General features: G+C 53.8%; 4 protein-coding genes across 4 annotated transcripts; all 4 read right to left on the reverse strand.

The window, feature by feature from the left end:
* Nucleotides 1–5,156: 5,156 nt before the first annotated feature.
* On the reverse strand, nt 5,157–7,802 carry VOLCADRAFT_91329 (uncharacterized protein; the record flags this gene model as incomplete). Its single annotated transcript, XM_002950840.1, has 5 exons — nt 5,157–5,283; nt 5,477–5,561; nt 6,202–6,425; nt 6,475–7,288; nt 7,739–7,802. The coding sequence occupies 5 exons, from the start codon at nt 7,800–7,802 to the stop codon at nt 5,157–5,159; spliced, it is 1,314 nt and encodes a 437-aa protein (XP_002950886.1).
* A 132-nt stretch (nt 7,803–7,934) lies between these two features.
* Nucleotides 7,935–9,556, reverse strand: VOLCADRAFT_91330 (uncharacterized protein; the record flags this gene model as incomplete). The annotated part of the gene is made up of 4 exons (XM_002950841.1): nt 7,935–7,957; nt 8,035–8,478; nt 8,710–8,970; nt 9,436–9,556. 4 exons carry the CDS (start codon nt 9,554–9,556, stop codon nt 7,935–7,937), a joined length of 849 nt encoding a protein of 282 aa, XP_002950887.1.
* A 2,991-nt stretch (nt 9,557–12,547) lies between these two features.
* On the reverse strand, nt 12,548–14,032 carry VOLCADRAFT_91331 (uncharacterized protein; the record flags this gene model as incomplete). Its single annotated transcript, XM_002950842.1, has 3 exons — nt 12,548–12,603; nt 12,651–13,160; nt 13,906–14,032. The coding sequence occupies 3 exons, from the start codon at nt 14,030–14,032 to the stop codon at nt 12,548–12,550; spliced, it is 693 nt and encodes a 230-aa protein (XP_002950888.1).
* A 1,840-nt stretch (nt 14,033–15,872) lies between these two features.
* Nucleotides 15,873–17,819, reverse strand: VOLCADRAFT_91332 (uncharacterized protein; the record flags this gene model as incomplete). Its single annotated transcript, XM_002950843.1, has 2 exons — nt 15,873–16,041; nt 17,641–17,819. The coding sequence occupies 2 exons, from the start codon at nt 17,817–17,819 to the stop codon at nt 15,873–15,875; spliced, it is 348 nt and encodes a 115-aa protein (XP_002950889.1).
* Between the last annotated feature and the right edge of the window lie 2,368 nt (nt 17,820–20,187).

The following is a 20,187-nucleotide window of genomic DNA, read 5'->3' on the forward strand; positions in this document are numbered from 1 at the left end:
CTGCAGTGAACCCGGGGGGCTCGGGCCCCCGAATGGTGCTTCGCGCCCGGGGCCTCGCCCCAAAAGAATAACATGCTTGCCAGCACGCAGGGGGGGCCTTCCGCAAACAGAGATCGCATCAGGCGCCGTCGTGCGCCGGACCAACGATGCATCATACCATCAACTAGTTGCCAGAAAGGCAGCGAGGAACGCGGCATCCGAACGCGCACGCAGTTAGAACCCCGCCGTGAGATGCGTCGGTGGCTGTGAGGCAGGTGGGGACATGCCTGGGAGGCTGAAAGGGCATAAATCGCATCAGGAGCCGTCGTACACCGCAACAACGGTTCGGGCAGCAGCGGATGCAGCTCACGCCAGAGCCGTGCCACAGTGCTGGCATCGACGGCAGTGGCAGCAGCTCACGAGTCATCCTCGACTCAGGCTCACCATACCACCTCACCGGTGACCGCTCTCTGCTGCACAAGCATGTCGTCGCCGGCACGCCATGGCTGATCGAGTGGGGCAACAACCAGCCGGCCGATGTCATGGGAACAGGGAAGCTGCATCTGTGTACGCGTGATAGACAATGTCCGGCTGCACAACGTGCTGCACATCCCCAGCTCGGGCCTCACCCTGATGCTGTCGACCTTCTCATGACACACGGCTGCTCGGTCACATTCGGCACGGACAAGGCGGGCTGCTGGTTCTCATGCATCGGCCTCCCGCACAACAGCCCGTCTATCACCGCATGGAGCGAGCGTGGGCATTACGCATGGATGTGGACCTGCAGGCGCTGACCGACATCACCGTCAATGCCCTCGGCACCATGGGTGACAGAGCCGGTGGGGGCCAGGCCGCAGTTAGCAGTGCTGGCGGAAGTGCCGCCGCTGTCCCCAGCGCCCGTGGCGGCAGCACCGCCAGCAGCCACACCGGTGGAGGCCAGCCGGACGGTGACAGCAACGGCAAAGGGCAACCAGGCAACGGCAGCCCCGGGGCCGCTGAATGCTCAGTCGCCAAACTCGTGGCAGCACACTGGCAGCACCGCCATTACCGTCACCTTGGTTACCGCATGCTGGAGCAGCTGATCAGCAAGCACCTGGTGCAAGGACCACAGGTAACTCCAGCGGTACTGCACCAGGCGGTGGAGGCCGTCTGCCAGGCCTGTGTCACCGCTAAGGCCACCGCAACCGCCCACCCCCACCATGGCAACCGGCTGCAGCACGCACTGGAGGTCGTACACTCTGACCTGTGCGGGCCCATGCCGACCATGGGCCGAGGGGGCGCATGCTACTTGCTGATGCTGCTGGACGGTGCCACCGGTCTGTCCGCCATACACACGCTGGCCAGCAAGAGCCAAGTGGGTGAAGTGCTGCAGGACATGGTGACGCAGCTGGAGGCCGGCCACCTGAACCATGCATGGGTGCACATGCTGCACAGCGACAAGTACATCGCCGAGCAACTGGGGCAGTGGCTGCACCAGCACGGCACCATGCACACCCACTCGGCGCCATACACCCCGGAGCAGAACGGAGCTGTGGAGCGACTCAACCACATGCTCGTCGACCATGTGCGGGTGATGCTGCATGACGCAGCACTCCCAGGCAGCTACTGGCCGGAGGCTGTGCTCTACACTAACCTCCTGCATAATGTGGCCCCCTCTCAGGGCCGGGAGGTCACGCCGTGGGCTTATCACGGCGTCCCCCCCGACGTCAACCACCTCCACACCTTCGGCTGCCTGGCCTACGTCCGCCTCCCAGCCAGCCAGCAGGACAAACTCGGTCCTCACGCAAAGGCGGGAACCTACCGCCGACCGGAGCACGGCATGGCCGCCCACCACGTCCTCGTCGACCACCGCGGCCCGATTCACAACGGGCGGGCACCCCCTTCGACACTAGCCCCACCCGCCCCGGCAGCAGCGACCCGATCGGCGGCTCTACACTGCCCGCCTTGCTGCCGACCCCAGCGGCCGCCCGTGCCCCTGGCGACCCCAACACCACCCCTCCCCCCCAACACCCGCAGTCAACGGCAGTCCCTGCACACGCCGCTGGCCCCGGTCAATTACGGCCTGCTCCCCCTACAGCAGCAGCAGCGGCGGCGGTGGAGAGTCGGGAAGTCCACCGCTGCTCGTGTGGTAGTGCTGACAGCGCTAAGTCTAACATGCCCCAGGCAGTGGCGGTGGCAGAGGCAACAGCGCGGTGCACACTGCCAACGACATGCTGGTGACGGCGGACAACCTGCAAGTGGTCGCGGCGGCCAAGGCAGCCATCACCGGTTGCTTCACAGTGCGTGACCTTGGCGAGGCGCACTACTACCTCGGCATGAAGATCGTCCAGGATGGCCGCAACCGCTGCATCATGCTCACGCAGCGGTGCTATGTGGAGCAGCTGTTGCCCCAGCCTGGAGAACGCCAAGCCGCGCGCAGCCACCGTTGCTGCCTCAGGGCACGCGGGCTCTGCCAGCCAGCGACGCCGACAGTTGACAGTGATTGATGGCAGCTGGTGGGCGAGCTGAACTACCTCGCCACCAGCACACGCCCGGACATCACACACACTCTGAGCATGCTTGCGTGACACATGCCCGCCCCCACCAAGGACCACATGGGCCTCGTGCTGGGCGTGCTGCGCTACCTATCCGGCACCCGCACACTCGGGCAGCGGTACCGTGGTGACAGCGGCAGCTACGCCCGCAACTTCGGCAGGTACAGTGATGCGGGCTGGGCTAGCGACCCAGCCACCCGCCGGTCCACCACGGGCTACACGTTCTTGCTCGGCAGCACGGCGATCAACTGGAGCAGCCAGTTGCAGTGCACCGTGGCTGCCTCGTCCGTGGAGGCCGAGTACCAGGCCGCTGCGGCAGCCATGCGTGAGGCACTATGTGGCTGCACAAGCTGGCGGGCGACCTGGACCTGTCACCTGGCGCCGTCAACATCCAGCTGGATTCGCAAGGCGTGCTCAGGCTCAGCAACAACCCCATCACGTTGGTGCGATCCAAGCATATCGATGTGCACCACCACATCATGCGTGAAACGGCCGTGCACGGTGAGGTTAAGCTCAGCTATTGTACCACCAACAACACGGTGGCTGACATCCTCACAAAGGCACTGGGGTGAAATCAAGTTCGTGCACTGCCGCGCGGTGCTGGGCGTCACTTAGACCGCAGTTGGCCGTGCGGCCCCCGTGGCTACGGGTGGCCTGCTGGCCGGTTGGGCCGCGCGGATAGGCTTGGCTGTTTGCTCTTTCTGCTGTGTAAGGCCCGAGGCAGAGGTGCAATTCTCGCCAAAATCGTCCAAACCACGCCGTTCAGCACCATCCGGTCAGCCAACAGAACCAGTTAAGGGAGACAGTAACAGAGAACCGGTGTTTCACTTCAAGCCCCTAGGTTTGGCCGCTTGGTCACCCCTGAGCGGGCACATGTTTTGGCTTCCTATCGACCCTTCCTTCAGTGGGCGTCCGTCAGCATCTGTTGAGTGATCCGTCGCGTCGGTGGCGGTGGGTCAGTCTGTTGGCGCTTTGCGTTTATTTTGTTCGCTCTTTTGCCTGCGTAGAGGTGGTGCATCCGCCGCCCTTGCTGCTGGGGTGTCGTTCGGAGGTCTTTCGAGGCGTTTGGCTTCGGGAGTTTCGGTGTGGGCGCCTGTCTGGCAGCTCTCACCTCTTTGGCCCTCTTGCGGCTCGGCACGAAGCGCCGTGGTGGTTCAGTAATTCAACCGTTAGAGGGGGTATCTATTCCTTTGCCATTTGTCTTTGACGCAACAACTCATGCGAGCTTGCGTTAAGTAAGATGGGTTAGTTGTGCGTAAGGCCCAGTGCTGCCCGTGTCCTCAATTCATTCCGCGCATTACCCTAATAAGGTTATCTTTAATTTGTTGTTCCGCGCGTATGCATTTTTTATACTCACGCTGATCCTTCAATGACGACAGTGTAAGGTAAAGCCCAATGATTTAGCATTCATAACAAGAATCTGTCTTTCTTACTCTATAATGGGCGCACCATTCATTCGCAGGCAAGCAGCGGGAAGCAGGAAAAGGGGGACTAGACGGCACCAGGCAGTAAGTGGCCATCATGCAGGTGCATACACTGACATTATGCCTTGCCATTTTACATTCCAAGGACACGAGCAGAAGGACAAGCGCAAGGAACAGGACAAGCGCAAGGATGGTAAGGATATGAACAAGAGTCGGGCTCAAACGGGACGTGGCAGGCCACGTAACGGCCGTTCGGAGGTATGAAGCCTCTGGTGCAAGACCATGGCTATTAACTAAATGCTTTTTATTGCGTTATTTCGAGGCACGTTATGCCGGTGTCACACCTACAGCCGTCATTGCACGTAACACGCTCACAACTATGTGTTCCTGCCTAAACAATGATTTGTTGTGATGCAGAAATATGCCTTCCGTCGTGAACATGACACGCGAGCGGAGGCGAGGATTGAGCGCTTTAACAAGAAGACAATAGTGGCGGTATTGTGGTACAGTTACATGCGCTTAGCTTTTGTGTGCCCATTTTTTCTGACGTTTAGACTGTTGAACCCGTTTACATGGAGTTGCTGGCTGAGTTGCATTAGGATTTGCTATGAATTCGTACCTGTTATTCAGGAATAGTTGAAATGTATGAAGAAAACAGTGAGTGCTGTGGTTCACAGGTCATGTGCAACGGCGGTGCACTTTGCACATTGTACAGCTCGTGTACTGCTATTGTAATGCTTTTGTATTGCACGGTTGGCCGTACAGTTCGCAGTCCCGCACGCAAATCGCAGTCACTCGCGTAAAATTCAAATGGTAGCACATGAATTCGCAGGATTCGCAGTCGCGTAGCCATTCGCAATCCCTTGGCGATGCGCTTGCGTTAAAAGTCACCTGGTCGCGTTTAGGGTCGCGTAAAACTCGCGATATCATTCGCCACATTCGCATATGCATACGCAATCACACCAGTCGCAGCCGCGTATGACATTCGCTTGCGTTTGCGTTACACCTATAGGTAAGGTAACGCTCGCGTTAAAAGTCACCTGGTCGTGTTTACGACCGCGTTAAGTTTGCGTTAGTTTGCGTTAGTTGCTTAAGCTAACGCACTGCCAGCCAAAATTACTCAGCTCGTTCGCATGCGAATAAAGATGACGTGCGTTACATCGCGTTAAACTCGCGTTAAAGCCTCGTAACGCGAATTTAACGTCGTCATCACCCGTCGTCAATCACCCGTCGTCATAGTGATGGGCCGAGCTTCACGCTGTCCTGTCAAATGCGTCGATCCCGGCACCTGGTCTTGAGTGTGTGCTGATGATGTCCGCTGCTCATCGACAGGAATCTCAAGCATCCTGTACACATTTGGTTTGCATCAGCACTGTGTCGAGACATTTCACGTCAGCTCATGTTAGGGCCCAGGAATCCCGGTTAGTTCTCTGGCTATTGTAACCCCTTTGCCATGACGTTGCTCCGGACTATTTCGAGCGGCCCGCACTGTTACCCACTGCTTCCTACCCAGCCTGCTAGGAAACCCCATTCACTCACGGAACCAACCAGCGGACACAGCAGCCCGTTACAAATACAGCACAATGAAGCATGCCGCCGGCGTGGGTGCTTATTTGGAGAGCAGCTAAGACATAGTAGATAGAACCACACGGCAACACAAGGACAAGTTGTTTTGGTTAAGAGTGGCAACGAGGCAGCAAGGAGACGCACGGGGCGAGGCCCACCTGGAAAGAACTGAACTGAGCAATACCTAACACGAAAACGCACACCTTGAACAGCAATACGGCTCACGCCGAAGCTTGAGAAATTCTGTATGGGATGACTCAGCAGTCTATAGCCACCAGTCCAGAGGGAAGTAGCGTGTAAGTCCCCCATGAAGCGGCAGAAGGCATTGGTTTCCGAGAGAGGCAACTCTCAGGGCAAAACTGCAAGCCGCGGCTGAAGACGAGGACACACGCAAGCCCAAGGCACCCAATTAGTAAGACATTATGATGAAGCAAGAATAACTATTATCTATATGGGGTGTCTAGGACCGACACCTGACCACGCAACCTTTTGAAGGCAGACTCAGAGACAACGCAATTCGTACCCAGATGGCCTCTTCAACGAAAATTGGTCCCGGACGTCGGGATGCACCCACTCGCATCGCTGCCGCCATAAATCTGCGGCCATACTCCGTGGCACCGGTGGTGGCTAGGACCCCACCCCACCCCAAGCACACTGTTGAAAATCCCCCGGACAGACACCAGCCACACTTGCCTTACAGTAAACATTACAACTAATCAGCATGTTAACCGGAGGCATGCAGGTCTGGGCGCGATTCGAGACATTAACATGACGATTTTGGTTGTATGATGGGGCCACCAGGTTCAGTGTCAGTATGAAGGCAGAGGGAGACCCTGTCACTCGTTCTTGCTGACCAGACATCTCGCTAACAACGTGGATATCCGCTATCTCTGGCCACATACGTATCTGAGGACCTGCAGGCCTAAGGTCCAGAGAATGGTGGTAACGAGTCCGTGAACAACAGCCAGGACCTGCCATTGGCTTGCAAGCCCCCTATACGGTCCACATCAACCAGTCCCCATTCCTCTTCATAGCGCTGCAGCACCACACTGACATTCGCGCTCAGCGACAACGGTGCAGAGAATTCCACGAAGATGGAGGGCCGTGACCTGATGGCATGTGTAGCCCACAGCATGTACGGTGACGACATGCTGCGGTATCCATTCTTGAATTCATACAATAAGGAGTAATTCGCATATAATCCGCCTATACCATACAAGGCCAGAGCCGGTGCAGAGCTGCCAAGGGATGAGTAAATTGGCGTGGGAGCAGTGCTGCTGCCTGCCCAGCGCCATGCAGACACAGGTGGCGTGGGTGGTTGGTCCACCCACACTGAATCTAAACACTTGACGCTATAGTTGGAGACCTTCTGGCAGCCCTGAAGCATTGGTTCATCCCAGTAATCCTCCATGATGTCAAGGCGGACGATATCGACATAGGGGTAGCTAGTATTCCATCTAGCCCGAGGTGATCCTTTAGGTGCAACGGGGCCTGACCGCTGAAGCATAATGCCAGTGCGGGGCTTGCCAGGCGGCCCACCAGCCAACAGTGTCGCGATGGGTGAAGAGAACTCCACGTACACCCAGGGTGTACGATATCTGTACTCTGTGAGCGGCATGGTCCAGCTGCTGGGACGGGAGCGGGTGCCATCCGCATAGGTGTAAACAACACGGTAGTCGACGTCCATGGAGCCGTTGGCCAAGAAACTCAGGTTGGTGGGATTTATTGCACAGTTGCCGTTCGCTCTGTATAGAGTTTTCATGCACTGCACTGGCGGTGGCGTATCTGCATCATGCAAACGCGGATTCATCGATGGGAATAATCGTCAAGAGATGTTGGCAGTTATAGATGTATACAAACAAAAGCATTCCACCATTTTATGGAATTGAGCTTCGAATTCGATTGCTTTGACTGCACAGTACCTTTTGCATGGCATGTCGTTAGAGGTAGACAAGGCGCATACATGCGAGGAAATGTATACTTGCAAATAGACAAGTACATTTAGTATGATGTGTGGGACAAGGGGGTCATTTCTTCACCCTGCGGCCGCTACCAGACCCTGCCTTCCCCGGTATTTCGGGGCACCTTCATCAAGTCAGTAATCTTCTCATCGGATATTGATCGATCGATCGCTCAGGTTCTGCACCCACCACCGGCATTCAACTCCATTCCTGGTCAGCTAGCAAGTTAACTTTGTCCCAGGTCATCACCGTCCATCGACTAGGAGCACCATACCTTCCACCATCGGAGGAGTTTTTTGACCCTGACAGGTCTCGATATCGGGATCTCCCGGGGGCATTGGTGTGTGCTCTACCAGTAGTGCCTAACCAGAGTTTTATAGTATGTATGGCATTATAATACATTATGAACACTTTATTCTTATCATACATTCACACGTTACACGGCGACTCTATGCCTGGCAATTAAACCGCTACGGCTGTACACAAACACGATCTGTGGGAAGATACGATACATCGTGTGGGATGGTCGCTGCATGAACAGAATCCAGCCGCACGCACAGATGTACGTACCTGCTACATATATGGGTCTCTCGGACCATACCCAGGACGCATTGGAACGGACCAACACCTGCCCATTTGAGTCTTGAAGCGACATGATGACACCCGCAATGGTGAGATCAGCACTGTTCTGGACCCGCATTTGAATGAGGTTGGGCCCCTTCTGCAGGGTCACTGACACCGGCGGAATAGGATTCCAAACGCTATAAAGCTTGCTGGTACCTGTCTGCATGCCGTTGATGTAAATCCAGACGTAATCATATGCGGTAACATATATATTGGCAGTCACCGCACTTGCAGCCCTGTAGACGTAGCTAAAAGTAGTTGGGGGGTTTGTGGGGGCGCCAGGGATCCACCATGCTGCGCCGCCACGTGACCAGATCCATTGTGCACTTGGGTCAACAGGGGAGACGAGGTCCCAGCGGCGACCTCCGGGGTTGTCCAAGAGGGCCACAGCTGCGACACAACAGATGTGCGATAGGCCGCAGCCGGGTGCGTGTTTCCATAATTACAATTTGAAAGATAGAAGAGATGATTGCAGGTGACCTGACAAGATGATTCCATCGGGCTTGCATGAGCGAACAAGAAGTGATGATTAATTGATGCAAACAATGAACCAAGACAGTGGCAACCGCCGTGCGACAAAAGCTATCTAGTGCCAAGAGTTCCCAATATTGTCCTTCTCACCGTTCACCTGCCCACGGTCGCTCGATTGCAACTTACGTCTCACTCCGCCTGCCACAGTTCTTGCATCCACGAAGAAGCCGGGACCTGCTCCCTCTTCACGTTTAAGGGTGCAGGTGTTCTTGCATCGCCTGAATACCCAGTAACGGCAGTCTGGGTGAACGGAGCATGCGCTGCAGCAGTCCCCTGACGATTGCATTGTGAGAATTGTAATTGTTGAGGCCTCCGTACCGTAAGTCGTACCAGGGAGCATGTGGGCGCACACTGCAAGTCGATCGGCACGCACATGTGTACACAGCGCAAGCTTATTAGGTGACCGCAGGTAATCGCATGAGTAGCAGATTACGGTATGTATCCTGCATACACATATACTTATCCAACCTTTGTGTAAGATGCGTCAGCAAGCGTTATTTTTTTGCGGAATATATTCCGAATTCGGAATAAAAAAAATGTTCGTGGTCCTGGAAGTTAAGAATAAATAATGTTCCGACCGTGCAAGTTCATTCCTCCAGCCAAAAATGGACTGTCCATGCCAAAGCCGCTAGAATCTCACAGGAGACATACATGTTAACCATATCATAGTACTTTAATGCCATGGATACTGCTAGGAAGCTCACGCCCGAAAGTCAACGAGGAATCGGACTGTTTCTGACCGGACCAAACGCTGCAAAACATTGACCCGAAGCTCCCAAAGCGTGTTAGGTCATTAAAGCAGATATAAAAACTCACTGAAGCCATTAGCGACGTTAATAAAGACGGTATAGAGGTCGTAGGGAATGTGGGCGCAATGCTGCAGCCAGCCGACGACAATGACGCCACTCCGGTTGTCAACAGCGAGCGGGCCAAACATCAATGTTCGTCATATGGAGACAATCGCGATGGTCCAGGAAACAGGCTGCGCTTGGTGGTTCCGGTCCATCGCTGCTATGCATCATTACTTTTGCAACCCGGAAAGTCGTGTAGTGTTATCTTTCAACATGATGCAAGACGAACGATGGTGAACGGACTCTATTCGATCAGTGTTTGAGAGATTGTGGTATGCGCGTGTTGCGGCATTCCCCACGGCGTTTGCACGAAGTAAACTGTAACTCCTTACAGATTCGGAATACTTTTATTCCCGCAACTAAAAACCTATTCCTCCGTTCGGACTGGAAAATTCACCGGCAAAATTGAAAAGAAAAACACTGTTGCTGACCTGGAGCAGCCAGGCATGCATTCACTCACGAGTCCAGGGCGACACTCAGATGCAACATGTATGGACCCAGAAAGGGTGACCTCCGTCATGCAAGATGCATGACGTGTACATACCGAGGACATGCGCAGCATTCGTCTGTAAAAACTTTGATCGTCTATAATAGATTGCACCCTCCTAAGAAAGGGTTTTAGGGTTTTAGGGTTAGGGTGCAATTCTATCAATATGTGTACATTATGACACTGTTCTCCCATCAACCTATTATGACACTGTTCTCCCATCAACCTAGCTAGTGCCTTGCCATGTCAGGGAGACTGTAGGAGGGTCGATTGAAGGAACAGCATGCAGGGACAACAGTGGAGCTGGATCCAGTTCTGTAACACAGCAAAGGCGTAACCCGGGATGCTCAGATTGGCATTTGCGTCGTTACATTGCCCCCCACTTAGCAATGGACGTCCTCGGCCATTATTTCGAGCACAGGAGCCATCCCACCTCGCGCCAGTGCGCTGGTTTATCCATTACACCATGAAATCGCCAATTTGCGACTTGCTGGTTGCCAGAATCGAACCGCCGACCCGAAGTTTATTTCGGAATTCGTGCGGTCCCGTCTCGATACCATTGTAACACAGCAAAGGCGTAACCCGGGATGCTCAGATTGGCATTTGCGTCGTTACAAGTTCCAGCATGGCAAGGAGAGCGGGAACTTGTTGCTGCCGTGGCAACTGTTAACAGGGGAGCCTATGGTGGGCCTGTGGATGCGGAGGCAGAGGACATTAACCCGCCCAAGAGGCAGAGAGTCCTGCCTCGCCGTTACAGCGACGAGGACGCCTTGCTGCGCATAAGTGAGGATGGTAATAAGAGCACGCAATCGGGGACGGACGAGAGCCCGGAAAAAGATGATGATGCATCTGGGAGTGGACACCCACATTCCAATGGCAGGGGTGGTGGGCGCGGAAGGGGAAGGGGGGCAGTGGTGTTTGCTCTGGGCGGGTGGTGGGGGGTGCCTCTGCCGGCAGAGGTGGACATACGTCCACGCGTGGGGGCCGGATGAAAATGGCGGATGGGCCAGGGCGCGGGCGCGGGCGTAAAGGTGCTGCCCAGCGTTGAAATCTTAAAAGATTTGTGGGTATAGGATGACACTAGGTGCAGGCTGACCATACAGATTATTCATGTATTGTGTGAACACGAGTGTTTTTAGGATAGTGTGTTTAGGATTTTAGGATATACAGCAATCGGATCAATACTTATCAGCTGGTGTAGTGTATTTATGAAGTACTTGATAGTCTGTCCTTCTGTACTTCTTACATGTGTACTGTGTATTTATTTACAGTACTTCGTAAATACTTCGTACCCAGTGCTTGGTATAATATTGAAGTTCTTAATAAATGTTACTTCATATTTGTTTGAAGTTCTTGATACACGTTACTTCATAATTGCTTGAAGTTCTTAATAAATGTCACTTAATATTTGTTTGAAGGACTTAGTATTCGGTACTAAGCGCTTCGAGTACCATTAGTGTGTAACATGATACTAAGGGTGTATTTCCAGTGCGGATTAAGGCCAGGGATTAGAGCACGGAAGTCCTTGGTACGAGCTTACCACATAGCTTCGTTCCATAAGGGAACCAAAGGTTGAAAAGGCGAGGTAAGTTTGCCAACAACTTAGCCGTTTGAGCAGGTATCGATGGAGGACAGAGGCTTAATCCCTGGCCTTAATCCGCACTGGAAATACACCCTAAGTGATCTACTAAGCGGCCTATTAAAAAACACGCCCATTAAGAATGTTACCAGGTAGCTATGAAGGACATATGAAGTGGGTAGCACTAAGATGATATTAAGATGATATTAAGAAGATACTAAGTGGTGGCGTTCCACGAGTGAACGGTCCCTGTAAGTGTGTAACAGGGAGTGGTATCTTCGCCCGTGGCAGCTACCCTGCGAAACCCTGCCTTCCCCGGTATTTGGGGGCACCCTCATCCAGGCACCCTAGTCAACTTCTCAGTGGATCGCTCAGGTTCCGCACCCACAACCAGCATCCAACGGAATCTGCCGGGTCAACAGCGGCCCAACTCCATTCCAGGTCACCACCGTCCATCATTTAGGGGCGCGATACCTTCCACCACCATCGGAAGGATTTTTGACCCTAACGGATATCGATCCCGGGATCTCCCGGGGGCAATGCTCGCGCGGTACCAGTGGTGCCAAACCCTGAATATTATACCAGCAGGGCACGATCTAAACACGACCATATATTTTGCAGACTTGGACTTCTGAAAACTCATCTTAAGATGCTGGTGGAGTGCATTGATCAAACACTACTGGCCGATCATCAATTACTTTTCCAGCGGGAACGTAAGTTAGTGTCATATACACGGCAAAAACGGTGAAATATGGGAGGAGGATGGTCACAAGTGTTCGTGTGTACAGCAGCTTATCATGTGCAGCGGGTGGTGAGGGCCCATCCATGGCATTCCTTGTTGCAGCACTGCTTCCATATTTGTTTTCTTCATTTATTCCCATCCCTCATTTCGCTGTTCTTCCTTTCATTTGCAAAACCTGGTTGGATACCTATTGATACATTGAGCTTTGCTCGCTCCATTCCAGTGAATGGCCATGGAGCTGGCCAGCTGGTCCCATGGGACCCCACTTATCACCGGGGCCGCCTCCTTCCTGATGAGTTGCATCGGATATATAAGCGCTGTTGGCCTACAATGATAAAGGCGCACATGCAATTAATCGATGCACACACCCACCTGCGGAGGCGGCGTAATATCCAAAGACTTGGATCTCCGTGATTTGTAATGTAGGTTGCTTAATTTGTAACGTGACCCATCGTCCGACCTTGGGCGTGTCAAAGGGGATGGTCGCTGAAGCATTGATATAGGTACCGGCATCTTGCTGCCAGACCAGGGGGTTTCCTGTAATGTTGCGTGTATCACCCCCGCCTGCTGCATTAGTAATGCTGACATTCCCAATGCGCAGCTCTGCATTCCGCAGTCGATCCTGACAGCAATCACGTCGGTTGATGATGACAACCCGCTTCACAAGTGCCACGGCACCCAGGTCAACAGAAATCCAAGGCGTCGGATCGGAGGCCTCCGAGTGAAATAAGCTTAAGGTGGATGCATGGAGGGGACTTGGATACTCCGTGACTCCATCCACCGCGTAACCTGGGTAGAGGTAAGTGGACACTTCCCACGTCCAGTTGACTGATGATGCATATGTTGCCTGACGCAGGGCCAAGTTAGGTAGATCGTCATCGCCTGCATGAATGGACACGCACATGGGATGCACGCATGGGAGACTGTAACACAGCAAAGTCGTAACCCGGGATGCTCAGATTGGCATTTGCGTCATTACATTGCCCCCCACTTAGCAATGGACGTCCTCGGCCATTGTTTCGAGCACAGGAGCCATCCCACCTCGCGCCAGTGCGCTGGTTTATCCACTACACCAACTTGCGATATACTGATTGCCAGAATCGAACCGCCGACCCGAAGTTTGTTACGGAAGTCGTGCAGTCCCGCCTCGATACCATTGTAACACAGCAAAGGCGTAACTCGGGATGCTCAGATTGGCATTTGCGTCGTTACAGAGACACGCATGGGACACGTTAGCGTGTGCACTGCAAGCATGCGCGAGGAGGTGTTTTTCCAACAGAAACAAAAAGAGGCACCTCTTCCAGCAGGCCAGGTAGGTACCCAATCGCCGGTACTACAAGCAAGCAAGTTCCACACCTACACGCACCTTAGGCAGCATACAAGTCACTCATGCATCATCTCGGCCAGCAGAAGCACCTTACTGGTACCCTTCCCAACCGTAATCCGTAAACAAGAACACCACACATCCAGCGAAGGTAAATGAATAGCGGGGGAAGTGCTCCACTGGACAGCTTTGGAATGGACCGCTGCACATTCCACTGAAGGTGTAAAAGTACCCCTTGCAAAACGCACGTTATCTTATGGCCATTGTGTATCATTTCGATATAACAGAAATCCGTTCACGCACCAGTTGCACAGGTTGCCATCATTAACGTCGCCAGCAACAGAAGTGGAAGGGAAATAACAGGCATAACCGCCGAGGATGTGGACGGTTCGCCTCGCCAGCAGCTGCTGGCGGCCTTGCGCCTTGCCATACTGCAATCATAGCAGCGGCATGTGCATGTCTATCTTGTCAGAGTTGAAATCGAAATTAAGCGATGCAATACAGCAATTACTCAAGCAAGTCATCGTGCTATGTATGGAAAAGATGGAGATTAGATGACCGGCGGTAGCAGCTTGTGCTGTTCGCACCCAAGCACTGTACAGATAGGCCACAAAAGAAACTAATGGGTGCCAAGGTGAAACCAGCAACGCAGCTCGCTCGGAAAGCACCAACTGCAAATAAGCGGGGATAGACACTCCCCTTCATCATGGGATTATTCCCGGCAGCAGCTAGTGCTCCCACATGTTTAGTTTCATCATATTTTTCTTCACCACTCATCAGCAATCAATATGCAAGAACGGAAGCCTTGTATGCATACAGATGGCAATTGCTAAGAACGTTATCGGCCAGAGGAGCCGCGGCCGTGCAAAAAGGAAAGCAGCGCGGATGCAGTTCAGCCGTCCTGCTGCGAGAAGTATTTCTGAACCGCGTTATTTGACTCGTGATTTTTGCGCTATGGGGGTTTCTTACTTACCTGGTTGCGATAAGCTCCAAAGCACGTTCTTTCGATCGGTGCGGCGGTGGAAGTTGGCAAAGACTGTGGTAGATGTTTGCCCAAAAACGTGGAAAATTGAATGTGCAATTATTGCACTTTAAATGAAATGCGAAAAGTATTACAAAAGCGTTTCGGATGCTTTCTGCGGGTATATGCCGTACCTTTGTTACGCCCGCGGGCGGACGACCGCGTTCCTCCTACCGTAACACTTCGTGACACTCGTGAAGACGTATGTTGTTAGGGGGTGATTCCACCCGCGGCCGCAGGTTAGGAGTCCAGCTGGACTAATAACTCATTACGGATTAGGAGTTGTAAGGGATTTGTGTTCGTTGGCTTGGCTTTGATCAGTACGACTCTGTGTCATGCATGGCTTTGCCAGACTATTTTAATATCCCTACACATTTATATGTAAGCTTAGCATTCTTTCCTTCTTTGTCTCTCAGCCAGCGTCGGATGTCGGGCTATGCGGACCGGGCAAGTTAGGAACTAAAGCTTCCTCCAGTCGCCAACTGGAGCTAGTTCCTTCCAGATGTAATAATTCGTGGCGTATGGAAGCATCCAGCGCGCGGGTTATGAATGGCGGAGTTAGTAATATGGCGGAGTTTGTGGCCATCGCGATCGCACGCCCGTGTACGAGCTTTGCACGGATTAAATTTTGATCACTATGCCATATATGTCCGCGTTCTTGCCGAAATAGTGGCACAGACTCGGTGATATATATTTGCTACTCGGAACAATCACCAAATTTCGTTCGCCGTCTCGACAAATCTCGACAACATTGCGGTCTTAAACCTTCGTATTGATAGTCAATTGCCTTAAATGGTCAGCAGTATCTTCTATACTAGTCGTTTTTGCCTTTCACGTATGGAATATAAGTATCGGAAATATTTGCGTTTAATCCGTTCCTTATTCCAGACTTCTGCTGTCCTTCGCTGCTTGTACATCTTGATTACACTTCTTCACACTAAACCCCCCCGGCAGCGATATCACCAGGAGCGAACCCAACGTAAACTTCGTCCAACAGGTCGCGGGCAAAACCTGATAAAACATCCATTCAGATAACAAGAACGAATTCCCTGCACCGCCCCACTGATCAGCTTACCAGCCATACGATCTGCCCGCTGATCGGCTCGACCCTACCCTAACTCGACAAGCTGTGTTGGCTTCCTTGAAGTCGGAAAAAGGGCGGGGCCCCCCTGCATCCGTACAGGCCGGTAACTAGGGCGGCACGTGTGACAATTGTTCGGTATTGTGAACGAGGTGGGAGCTGTGCTTGTCAGTGCGCCAGCGGCTTCAGCAATCCGCCCCACAGCCGCGAGCTTCTTCGCGCGCGAGCTTCATCGCGGCACACTGCAACTCTTCGGAGGCCCCGAGCATTGGCCAAAGTTATTGTACAAACGAGCAGCTTGCGTACTTCATAGAGAAATGAAAGCAAATTTGTCGGCCTGCTGGTGGCAAGTCGGAATGCTGACGCAAGCTGGGTGTTCGAGTTATCATACGCCATCAAATCAGAATTCCATAATAAGATACGCGACACTTTTTGAGATTAAATTTAGCCTGAGAGGCGTTGATATGACTTTGTGAGGCAGCCAAACTTCTTTGTGCTCATACGCTTTCTGTTGGCTACACGCGGAATACCTTGCAATAGAGAATGCAATATATACCAATAACGCGTTTCAGCCGGGCGAGGTGTTATGTTTGGTCCGTTGGTCCACACACACACGGCCACACACACGGCCACACGGACATGGGCAATCCTACAGGGCGGGGGCCCCCTTTGCGCTTCACGCTGGGGCCCCGCCCAAACACCCCGTACTTATTTCGGACCAGTGGCCGGCCATAAAACTTAAGCTCAAACCACCGGGCAGTCCAGGCCCGGTGGATTACGAGATAGACACGTAAAGAAAGCAAGTGCACCCAGCCAGGGGGTGGTGCAGGCGGGGGGAACAAAAAAGGCAATCTGAGGTAGCAACACGGCGAATAGCCATAACAGGATAGTGACCACCAGTCGCTTGGGGAGGTTTGCCTGCCGCTGCTTGGGAATCTGAAGAATTTCCTTCATCGTGTCGTTCATATAGCGGCCCTTGGGCCTTCGGCTCGTATGGGTAGTCTTACAGGTATGGGGTCACGCACCCCCAACCATGTAACACACACACACATATAGCGGTCTGGCATGCCATCTGCCGCCAAGACCAACATGTCGTTCAGAACGACGGCGGTCTCCATCTTCTGATATCGGTTGTAAGCTGACTTTGCTTCCTCGTGCTTCGCAGAATCCAAGCATGCCGCCTCCTGTTTGGCGATTGCAGCGCAAAGCTCCCCTTCGCCTCCCGCACAAGCCTCTCAAACCCCTCGACCAGTGGCTTCACAACCTTCTCCTTGGTGGCCCTCAGTCTTCCCGCGGTTTCACGATGTCCGGCAATGGTGGCCTTGCTCTCCTTGTATGTATGTATGTTGTTACAGTGTGGTTAAGCATCACCAGCGGCCCCCTTTCCCTTGGAGGCAGTTCCCTGCTCTCCCCTGCGAGAGGGGCACCCTAATCCATTCACCCCATCCGACTCCAGAGTGTATTCGTTGGGTTCGGCAACTCACTACCAGCATCCAACCAAATCTAGAGGATCAACGGTGCATCAACTTCGTTCCTGGTCTGCTCTCAAGTTGATATTATCACATACTACACCGTCCACAAGACGGGGGGCCACCTCCCATTTTAACACCTCTCAGACACCCGAGAGGTCGGCAGGCGGAATTTGAACCCGGGTCGGACGGGAGCAGAAGTCAGGCCTTAATCTCTGCCAGCCGCCTGCCTATTGTATGTTGCCTCGAAACTGGCCATCCTACACACACGGGCGTGAAATGTGGAAGAAAAGCAGGACTCAATACATATGGCATTGCGAATAAAGGTGTAAAGTTCAGCTCCTAGCCTTCCCTTAGAAGGGTACCCAAAGTAGGACACTGTACGACATAGGTCACCGGCACCACACATGCATCCGGGTTGTCGCTGTCCTTGCAAAGGAAAAACTTCACATTCTTGTCACGCTTACGTTACGGGGTCGGTGGTGCAGAGGGTGTCCAGAATCTTGGACAGCGTGCGTACAAAGGCCGAGTACAGGCCATCCTCCTGCGTCGCGTCCAATGACACCATCATGTTGTACACGGATCCAAGGTTCATAAGCTCGTGGTTGAGCTCTGGGGGGAATGTGTGTCGGGCCAAACTGGCCATCTTTGGCAGCTCTCGTGATCATGCTGAGGTAGTGCTCGGTCGTTGCGTTCGGTGATGCACCTCGTCCACCGTAACGAGAGAAACATGTCAATGTTTGACAGAGGCATTTCAAGTAAGGCCCTGTCAGGATGCACAGCAGCTTCCTGTTTACAGCAAAGGCAGCCTCCCGGAATACTGCTGTTTCTAGTCCAAACAATGGGCAACGATTTTCCACATGAAAACTAGCCTTCCAACAAGTCCTCCAAAGGAGAACGTGCAACTTGGGTGTCCGAATCTCGGGGCAGGGCAGCAGATCCCGACGCCTCGCTGTGGTCAGGATGCTCATCGTGAAGGCGAGCGTGCTACTCAACCCTGTAGCCGTCATCATCGTTCCTTTGCCGATCAGTAGGCACATCTGCTTCACATCGTTCGTTACCACCGTGACTTCCATTGCCGTCCACGCGCGCCACATCCTCATACTTGCCATTATATAGGGATTGGCACTACTGGTAACGCGCGACCATTGCCCCCGGGAGATCCCGGGATCGATATCCGTTAGGGTCAAAAATCCTTCCTATGGTGGAAGGCATTGAGCCCCTAGTTGATGGACGGTGGTGACCTGGGATAAAGTTAACCTACGAGCCGACCAGGAATGGAGTTGGGCCGCTGTCGACCTGGCAGATTCCGTTGGATGCTGGTGGTGGGTGCGGAACCTGAGCGATCCACTGAGAAGTTAACTAGGGAGACTGGATGAAGGTGCCCCGAAATACCGGGGAAGGCAGGGTTTCGCAGGGTAGCTGCCACGGGCGAAGATACACCCCCCTGTTTCACACATCATCATCATCATCATCATCATTCTTCTTCTTCTTCCATGATGCACAGCTTCCGACGCTTAGGGTTTCCCTCTCCAGCTCTGGCCTGACGCCTCTTGCGAGCTGCTGTGGGGTCCATAATATCAGTTGTGTCTCCTGAGTGGGGGCTGGGTTGTGTGATAGGTGCCGCTGCCATTGCCACTCCCGTTACTGCTGCCGCTTCTGCCGCTTCTGCTGCTGCTGCTGCTGCTGCTGCTGCTGCTGCTGCTGCTGCTTGGTGAGCAGAACGCCGAAGAGCCTGTTCAGGCACTGCTGGCGACGCAGTCGCCGCTGCCATCGGAGGTTTGCTCGGGCCCCCAGCAATGTGTGCCACTGCTGGTTGAATCCGCACAGACCCAGGTGCTGCCGCCGCAGGAGAACTGATTTGCCGTGGAGGCACAGGTACAGCTAGCATCGCATGCCCTGCAACCCCTGGCACTGCTGCTGCTGCAGCCGCTGCTGTTGCAGCCGGAGGTCTGCCTCGCCTTCCACCAGCTGACGTCGGCAGCAGTACACACCCTGTAGCCCCTGGCACTGCTTCTGCCGCTGCCGCCACAGCTTCTGCCGCTGCCTGAGGTTGGCTCCGCCCTCGAAACGTGGGTGCTGCTGGATGTGGACGCCCTTCACCACCATCTGGTGCCGCCGCCGCTGCCACCGTTGCTGCCCTTGCCGCCACCACCTTCGGAAGTTGATGCCTACCAGGCGGTGAAGTCCTTGTATCATGGCCCGCAGTGGTAATGTTGCTGTCGACCTCCGCTTTGTCCCAAATAAAAAGGTGAGATGGGCACCGCGCAATCCACCTGTCACCTTGGGCTGCCAGGCGTTCTCTAAGGTCCCTCAGTGCGATTGCGATTCATGCGTGTGGGGAGGCAATGCGTAAAGCAATACGCATCCAAACGCACATCAAACGCACACGGTCCGCAAGGTTATTCGCATGCAAATACATGTTGCGTTTCATGCGTATGGCGGTTGATTGCGTCATGTGTTGGTCGCATACTCAGTTCGTTAACCTTCACGCAGTCTAATGAAACTAGGGGGCCGGCTTTCCAAAGCCGAAAAGGGGCTCGGCCCCGGTGCAGCCACTTGCTCCCTGTTTGATTCGCAGGGCAGTCCGTACGGCATAGGAATGCAAGCACAAGAACGCCGTTATGTTTGGAGTACACACTTGTTGCTGTGAATAGCTTTGAGATGGTATACTATCGACAATGCAAGAAGTATGGGGGCTGTGTATATGTGTATATGGGGCCTGCCGACATGGCCCGCTGTGGGGGCTGGCACCTCCGCCTGCACAACGGCCCGACCTGGGCGGCCCCGCCCTCCTCCGTGCCCTCTGCTGGGGGGCCGGGCCGCGGCCGCAGCGGATCGGCTGGTCAGCAGCCGCCAAACTCGGAGCCATGGAAAGCTATCTTTGTCGCGCTCCGATTTATCTGAAATGTCTCCTTTGGCATTTCGATATAGAATGGATATAGCATTCAAACGCTATTTTTTGCGGGGCGGTATATGTAAGCCACTGACTGACTGACTGACTGACTGACTGA

Source organism: Volvox carteri (assembly GCF_000143455.1).
Source record: "Volvox carteri f. nagariensis unplaced genomic scaffold VOLCAscaffold_20, whole genome shotgun sequence".
NCBI lineage: Eukaryota > Viridiplantae > Chlorophyta > Chlorophyceae > Chlamydomonadales > Volvocaceae > Volvox > Volvox carteri.